A 9092-nucleotide genomic window follows, 5' to 3' on the forward strand; every position below is an offset into this window, starting at 1 on the left:
TATATATGTACTTTGGTATACTACTACATCCTATAGCAAGTTTGCGCTTGAAGAACACATGCACAGTCTTCAAAATCCCTGCCGCACAGCAAATACTTTGGATTGATATCCATCCTTTCCGATTGAGGTTGATTTTTAATGCCAAAGTGTTATGGGCCAATCTCCAAGCAAATTTTCCCATCTAGTTTGGGAAAGTGACAAGGCCAAGGTGGAGGTCTTTTAACTGCACTGTGACTTGTGGGGCACCTTGTTGTAATTAGATTTCCCCAAGAAACACCCCTCTGTCGTAGTGCTAAGCAAGAGTGTCTTCAAAATTCTCCCTCGAAGGAATGGATTTGATCGGCGGAGCAGCCACCAGCCGTCCACACCTTGCTGCATGAACTTTTGGCTATTCTACAAATTTGTACCAAGTCAATAACTTAAGGGATAAGTATATTTTTCGTCCCTCAATTCTTTTGGAAGTATAGAAATAGTCCCTCAACTTCAAAACCAGCAAAACGTAGTCCCTCAACTTCTCAAACTGGATAAGTTTAGTCCCTTCTACTAGTTCAAGTGGTTTCAGATACTCCCTCCATTCCTTGATATAAGGTGTATAGATTTTTGAGAAAAAATCCAAAATATAAGGTGCATTACGTTACCACTCGGTTGGATAATTTTTTTAGGGATTTGATTACATTTTCTTATACCAGGCAAGATCCTCTATCATCTCATATCAATTAGTCATGTGTAATCTCGCCCAAAACTCGTGAAATTTTCCCTTCACGTGCGTTCTTTAATTTCCGTGCCAAAAACTATACACCCTATATTTAGGAACGGAGGGAGTATAGTTTTGACCAAAACTTGACATTTCATCTGGGTTTGACCGCCATGTCACCATCCAAGTCACAAAAGTGACTCCTAATTCCCACCTCACTTCCTCTCTCCCGCACTCTCTCGTTCCCCCTTCTCACAGCAATTATAGAGAGAAGAGCACGGAGAGTACCCAACACACCATACACTTGGGTATTTACACAAACACCTGTCGGGCACAGCAAGGAAAGTGGTGTCGACAACTCTTCCGAGTTCCAGCTTCTGGCTCGCCGGAGAGTAGAGAAGTAGCACTTCGGCTTCATGATTCCATAACCGCCATCCTCGTTCGTGCAGCCGACGCCCCAGGCATGCACATGGCGGCCGTATGCACGAACACAGCAAGCACGCCGGCAACACATCTCTAGCTAGGTGCATAAACAAGAAAGCCGTGCGCCTATCTAGTCAGCCACACGCAAATGCTGGGCGCCTCGGCCAACCTCAGCAAGCCGGCGCCCTGGCCCGAGCGAGCGCTCATGCAGCACCAGGCTGGCAACGCCGCCGTGCGCCCTGATCGGCGTCGCCGCCGCTTTGGCCTGCCCGCGCCCTGGAGGCGGTCACAACGCCATGCAGCACAGGCCCGACGCAGCTCACGCTGGGCGCCATGGTGGGCTCTCGCTCAGGTCAATGATCTGTGCCACCGCCATCGCGCATGATTTGTGCGGCCGCGCCGGGTCACGCCGGGCGTCCTCGGTTTGACCGTCATCATGTACGATTTGAGCCGCTGCTCCAGGTCAGGGGAAGGCAGCCGTTGGAGTAAATAGCATAAAACTACTACTTTACAGGCTAGGGTTCCAAAAAACTACCAAATTTATTTTTTTCGCTGATAACTACCAAGTCAGGGGTTGGCTGTTTCAAAAAACTCCAAATCCTCTTTGTTAAAAAATTAAACATGTTTATGACAGGTTGGACCCGCCACTAAACGCACCATTTGGTTGATCGTTTGTTTGACCGTTAGCTGACATGTGGGGGCCACATGCCAGTGTCTGAAAAAGCAATCAGGTCCCTGGAAATTTTCTAAAAAAGCAATCAGGTCCTGGAAGTTTTCAAAAAAAGCAATCAGGTCCTTCGGCGCACCCGCCATGGCCGCGATGCCACCTCCGTCGGGCCGACGCCGTGCACCGCCTGCAGCCGGCGAGCCGCGCCCGCAGTGGCCGGATCCACGCCGCCCCTCGCCCGTGGCCGCCGCCACGCTGTCCCTTGCCCGTGGCCGCCGCCATGCGCGCCCTCGCCTGCGGTCGCCGGCTCGCTCTGCCTCGCCTGCGGCGAACCCCAGGTGGCTCCCCATGGCGGGTGGGAGCGCGGGACCCGAGTGGAGACCCATGGCTGGCGGCGCCCCAGGCGGCTCCGCATGGCGAGCGGCGGTGTGGCGACCTGAGGGGAGGGAGCGGGTCGCACGAGGTGGGCGCGCGAGGGGAGGGAGCCGGTCGCCGGCGGGGTGGGCGCGCGAGGGGAGGGAGTGGGTCGCCGGCGGGGTGGGCGCGACAAGGGAGGTCGCCGGCGGAGTGGGCATGCGAGGGAAGAGGAGATGGTCGCCGGTGAGGTTGAAGATAAGACAGAGAGAGAGAGAGTACAGGAGGAAGATGAGAGAAGGAAAGAGAAAAAGAAAAGAGAAGCTGACATGTGGGCCCCACATGTCAGTTAACGGTCAAACTAACGGTCAAACTAAAGCTTCGTTTAGGTGCGGGTCCGACCTGTCATAATCACGGTCAATAGATAAGCACTCGGCAATTTGGGCTTTTTGAAACAGCCGACCTCTGATTTGGTAGTTATCTGCGAAAATTAAAAACCGGTAGTTTTTTGAAACCCTAGCCTGTAAAGTAGTAGTTTTATGCTATTTACTCCAGTCGTTGGGTAGGGCGAGGACGCACCGGTCAGCGTCGGCATCCATGGGCGTGCTGACCGCTCCCTCGCCTCGTAGGCATCAGCGAGGTTGAGTTCGAGTGGGAGAGCTCCATGGCCACAGACCACGGGAGCTTCTCGGCCTTCTGTGGGAGTTCAGATGGTGGACGAGAGAGAAAGAGAAGAGAGAGAGAGGAGAGAGGAAGAAGATGAAGTTGAGATAGACGATGATGTGGCAGGTCAACAGTCAAAACCATGCCATGTCAGCCCAAAACCACCCAAAGCAACTCCGGGGACTAAAAATATCCGGTTTCAACAATTGAGGGACTAAGTTTTCCTGGTTTTAAAGTTGAGGGATCATTTCTATACTTTCGAAATAATTGAGAGATAAAAAATATACTTTTCCCATAACTTAATCATGTTGTGGTTTAGCAGTTTAGCTATGCCAAGGAATTATTTTTTAGCTATGAAGCTCTTGATTACGCTTCACTCAATGATTTCTGAAGTATTTGACCATGCTCATGCGCTTTCTGTTGTCTTGGTAACATGAAGATCATTTTGTTCCTCGAGCAAATAATAATAATTCATTTATTTCAGGGCGGACGGGAGATTCGGGGTAGGGACTGTGTTGTTTTTCGATGTTCCTGTTTTCAGGTGCGCGCTTGGGAAAGGGCCAAATGTTCCATCAGCTTCCCAGCAATTGGATCCTTGTTCAGATGGTGTTCAAAATTGTGGTGCATCTGCAGGGACGAAAAATAACAGAGACAGGGAAAGAATTGATTCAGCTAAGGGAAATGGTGTTTACCCTCTTAATGTTGATGAGAGTAAATTCGAAAATGTTAAGAGGGACATTGCGTGGTCCAAAATCAAAGAGATTACAGAAAATGATAGACTATATGATGCTGAAGCGGCGGAGAAGTTAGTTCAATTATTGCAACTTGATCGAACTGAACAGAAAATAGGCCTTGCCGGTCGAGCAAGGGTTGCTGATATTATCGCAGCTACAGAAAATCCTGATTTCCTAGGCAGGTTTATACAACTAAGGGGCCTTCCGATCTTGAATGAGTGGCTTCAACAGATTCACAAAGGGAAGTCTGCTGAAGGGGGTGGTCCTAAAGAAACCGATAAGCCTATTGAAGAACTTATTCACGCCCTGCTTCGTGCACTAGTGAAATTGCCTATTAATCTGAATGCCCTACAAAGCTGCAGTATTGGGAAAACTGTCAATCATCTGCGCAGCCATAAAGACCAGGAGATACAGAGGAATGCTAGGTGTCTTGTTGATAGCTGGAAGAAGCGTGTTGATGCTGAAATGAAGTCGAATGAGTTCAAGCGTGTTGACACAGCCGCAACACCTGCCAAGAGGAAGTTCAGCCCCCCCAAGCAATCAAACTACAATTTATCTTTTGCTCCATACTGGGGACCGCATCATATCAGGAAGTTGGCCAAAACACGAAGTCCTATTAGCAAGGTTGCATTTTCATTTCCGAGTTAAAAGAATCTGTTTCAATTTTGTGCGGCAATTTTGTAAGTGTTCCTTGTTTTCTGACAGGCTTATGACATTGGAAAACATGACGATGGACAATCCATCCTATCTTTAAAGAGCATCAATAACTTTTTGTCTTCTTCAGGTTACTGCTATTCAAAATATTTTAAATGTTTGAATGTTAAATCCATGTATCTATAAATTATACATGAGGTTCATATATAACACTACAATCAGTCTTGAGGTGTAAAATATTATTAAATTAATATAATAGCTCTGTCATGTTGGGAACATGTATTACTATCTATTCTATTAAAAGAAGAATTACAGTTGGTATTATTTGAGATTATTTTTTTGTATTACAGCAACGGCTGATCAATTAACTGAACTTAAAGCCCTTCAGAGCGTACTGATGGACGCAAATGCAGAGCCAACTAAGCTATCATTTCCATTCATAAGATACATCACACAAAAATTCCGTCAAGAGATCGGTCGTGGTGGGTTCGGAGTGGTTTACCTGGTATGATTCCTTGATTGTGTATTTGTGTTGCAGCTCGTAATTGTGCATGCATGTGTTTGCCTACTGGCACAAAATTATCGTGTTAATGCTAGATTTTTAATAAGTTAAGTAAACAGGGAGATATCGGAACTGGGAAGGTTGCTGTGAAGAAACTCTCAATAATGCAGAACTTTTCTGAGGCGACCTTTCTGGATGAGATTAATTGTTTAATAAAGGCAAAGCACACGAATATAGTGAGATTTCTTGGTTATTGTGCGGATACATATGGGGAATGTGTGCAATACGAAGGAAGTCTTGTGCTATCAGAGGTACCACAACGGTTGCTATGCTTCGAGTATGTTCCTAATGGAAACCTTCAGAAGTATCTTGAAGGTAAAACTTGCAACTTTTTTTTAAGGAAACTTAAATCCAGCACAAATAGGAGAATTTTTTTATGTCCATGAGGAATTGAATTTGATAATGGGACCATACATCCATTCTCCCTGGCCAAGGAAGCTAATGTAATCTCTCCAATACATCATAGTTACCTAAACGGCTAAACTCTTCTTGAGCAGTTAAGCATATTCTTAAACACCTCTGAAACCGAGGTCTCGTAACTTGTCTCAATGGGACATGTTTTTAGCAAAGTTTATATGGGTTGCATTGGTCCAGATATGACATGTGTGACCATATATAGTACTAGAGACATGTTGATGACAAGAATACAACACAACCCAATATCAGGATCGGAATGTACACTATATAGAGGATAGGTAGAGTTTACTGCATTTTAAAGACTATTTGATGACAACTAATGTAACCTGATCTCTAGCTTGTACTGTGTGACATAATGTGATTGATCTCCAGAACAAAATAACTGAACTTTCCTATAGTTTTTAGCATCCAACTATAATACTAGCAAAATACTGGTATATAGCAACCTTCTGATGTGTCGACAACCATCAATTGAACTTTACTAGTCAATCATACATTAGAGTATAAATTAACTAAAACTCCTTGTAATGTCTAGCATTCAAATATAATGACTAGGAAAATACATCTATATAATAACCTGATGATGTTTGATAATATATGATCTAAAGATTTCTCCTTGATAATATAATATAAAAAATTGCTTAATGTTGCACATCCTCCACTTGTAGTTCTCCATCATTTTTCTAAAGGCGGGTGATTTTTCATAACATAATTCACTCATACGTGTTGGAGAAGAAAATATGCCATGTAATTTTTGTTGTTGTTGTTGTTGTTGTTGTTGGTGGTGGTGGTGGTGCAGATAAGTCTCATAAAGATGAATGGAAAATACGATACCAAATGATTAGGGGAATTTGCAATGGTCTGAACTATCTTCACGACCAACGTATTACTCACTTGGATTTAAAACCCGGCAATATTCTTTTGGATGCTCGCATGGATCCCAAAATTACAGACTTTGGGATATCAAGATGCTTTGATGAAGGAATAACTAGAATTTACACTAAAAATGTTCGTGGAACACGGTAAGTTAATACTATCATGATTTCTTTTCTTGCTATTTAGTATGCTAAATTTGATTTATGCACACATATTAAAGTTTGCTATCATAATGTCATGCAGGGGAATTATTGCACCAGAGACCATAGTCCATGGAGAAATAACATTTAAATCAGACATATATGGCTTGGGCAATATAATCATTCATCTATTAGCAGGGTGTAACAATTATGATTTCGATAATGTAAGAATAATTTACTTTTCCATTTCAGTTGGTGTTTTATAATAAAAATCTCATCTTGCAGCTACATACTATAAGATAATAACTAAAAGTCACATACTCAGTGCAACTAGCAACAACAATGTAGATTTTATGTACCGAGTGCAGTGTTTCGGTGCCCAGGCTCATCTGCACCCGTCCAGGAAAAAAATCACAAAAAATTCAAAACAAATTCAAAAAATTCCAATATTTTTTGCATGGTAGACAATTTATCACTTGAGGTCCGCTCCAAATTTTAGATCATTTGGACTTCTGAGAACCTCTCAGCAAAAAATACAAATCGGGTCAGAACAGTGTATGAATAGTAAACATTTTTACAGACCCCAAATTTGTCTTTTTGCCGAGAGCTGCTCATATGGCCAAATAATTTGAAAATTGGAGCGTACCTCACACATCAAATTATCTACCACAAAATTTTTTGAAATTTTTGGAATTTTTCTAGTAATTGTTTTGATTTTTCTCGTAAGGGCGGGTGCAGCTGAGCCTGGGCTCAGAAATGGATTACCATTATGTACCAAAGTATATCAGTAGCTCTTAAAAAAAATTCAGAGCACTCCATAGTCTCTGTATGCATGGAAATTTTTGTTTTTTTTACTGGAATCACATACATTTTATAGAAGATATATATTAGTTCCATACACTGAAGAATGCAAAAAAGTTACTTCATTCACACTCTTCATACGAAATATAATACTGTAAAGGAACTTTCCATATGCTCGTTCTGTTATTTTGGTTTTTCACATCTCCAAGATAATGGAGATTTCTTTACCTATCAAAGCTATAATGTTTGAGACACGTATACCTCAATATCAGTATTTAGTTGCCAATAATGCTTTAAAAATACTGCCACCACAAGTTACAAGAGTGGTGATGTTTTTTATGGACTATATTTTAAAGTCGATGAAACATCTCTCATCATATCTTACAAACATATTTTGTAAGTTATTTACTTCTGATAGAGGTACCACTCATATTCATGAACTTTATCTTGTAGATGATAGCAAGTTATACTATTATAATAGTTAACCAATAGCTAAAGCAACCACATTTTTTCCTTTCCCTCATGCTAAGGTGGCTAGGGAAAAGTTCTCCCCTCCAAGCTTCACAGGACAGCCTATGGATTCTCCTCCCCACTGCCTGCCGCTCCAGTGGTGGTAGGGAGGGGAATCCCGGTGCCTCGTCTCCGGCTAGTAGTTTAGGTTAGGATTTTATTAGTCCTCACAGAGGCATCACTTGGACGGTTGGCGACACTTCTTCTTCGAGTTGGTCTTCTAGGCTTCCATACTCCTCGAATTCGTCTATCAGGATGGAATCAAAGGAGGACCGGCGTAGATTCCTACCGTCTCGTTGGGGCGGCAAAGTTAGGGTTTCTCTGCATGTGTGGGCGATGGCGAGATTTAGTTGCAGGTGCTCAGATCGATCCAAGGGTTCAATAGCGACGACTATGGTTCCAGAACGCTGGTGGATAAAGACTTCCCGATTGTCCTCGACAAGATCATGCCGACTCTAATATGGGATCGGGGACAACCAGGCATCACTGGCTTGTTCTGGCGGCGGTAGTGGTAGTTTGGTGGTCTAGAGGCCTCGGTGCAATTTTCATTATGTTTGGCGTCCTTTGTACTTACCGTGAACTTTTATAATAGATCTGGGTATTTCGCAAATACATAAATAAATAGTTAACTAATATATTAAGGAAAGAAAACAGAAATGGTATATATATCTTATATTATGTTATGTTCAACATATGAAACAGTCACGCTTAATGCTTGAATTTTGCAGTGGCATACATCTATAGACGTGGACGACCCACAAGAAAAGTGTTGCATTGATATAGCTAAAAATTGTGTGGCTTTTAACCAACATGAGAGACCTACAATTGGTGAGATCATGCAAAAGCTGAATGAGATAGAGACGATGTGATTCAAAGGGCCAACATCTTCATTATACCAGATGTAATAATGTTCACTTAGGGATATATTTGATGTATACACCTTTCTTTTGGTGTATCTTATAAATAAAGTAGTAAAATATATTTGCTTTGCATCAAAAATATAAACGCACGTAATAAATGTGACATAAAGGTCTATGCTTTTCTGTGCAAACATCTATTCTTCCCCTATTCCACCATGCTACAAGGCTACAACATGTGCAAGAATGACTAATGTCACATAGATATTTGTGCCTCAATGACTAATGTTATATTGATATTCGTGCCTCAAATTCGGCACTGCAACGATTCAGACGGCAACAACATCAGCTTAGTTGCACTGATTCATCCCGAGAGATAATGTAAACGGTTTAGAACATTTATCAACTTAATTAAAAGTTCAAGAGGGTACTATGGATAATTCGCAAATACTCCTTCCGTTCCATATTTCTTGTCGTGAACTAAAACCACAACAAAAGTTATGGAATGTGTTATACTTTTGGTAACCTGATTAGGAGTCACATAAATGTGTTGTACTGGTTGATGCGCCCGGCATGCTGGCATTGTCTCCGACTGAGTACACCTTTAGGTCGCAGCAGGTACTCTTTTTCTTTTTTAACATTAGTCACAGCTGGTACTATGTTTAGAACAATGGGCGCAGATCTGCCATTACCCTTTGGTGTATGAAACGGACCTCAGCCCTTGCTCTACAAATCAACCG

General features: G+C 42.6%; 1 protein-coding gene across 1 annotated transcript; it reads left to right on the plus strand.

Annotated features, from left to right (window-relative positions):
• Positions 1-1928: 1928 nt before the first annotated feature.
• On the plus strand, positions 1929-8567 carry LOC125547365. The gene is made up of 8 exons (XM_048711261.1): positions 1929-2389; positions 3286-4159; positions 4241-4319; positions 4540-4694; positions 4811-5066; positions 5968-6190; positions 6288-6408; positions 8224-8567. Exons 1-8 carry the CDS (start codon positions 1929-1931, stop codon positions 8362-8364), a joined length of 2310 nt encoding a protein of 769 aa, XP_048567218.1. The 3' UTR covers positions 8365-8567.
• The last annotated feature ends 525 nt before the right edge of the window (positions 8568-9092 follow it).

Source organism: Triticum urartu, chromosome 3 (assembly GCF_003073215.2).
Source record: "Triticum urartu cultivar G1812 chromosome 3, Tu2.1, whole genome shotgun sequence".
Classification (NCBI taxonomy): domain Eukaryota; kingdom Viridiplantae; phylum Streptophyta; class Magnoliopsida; order Poales; family Poaceae; genus Triticum; species Triticum urartu.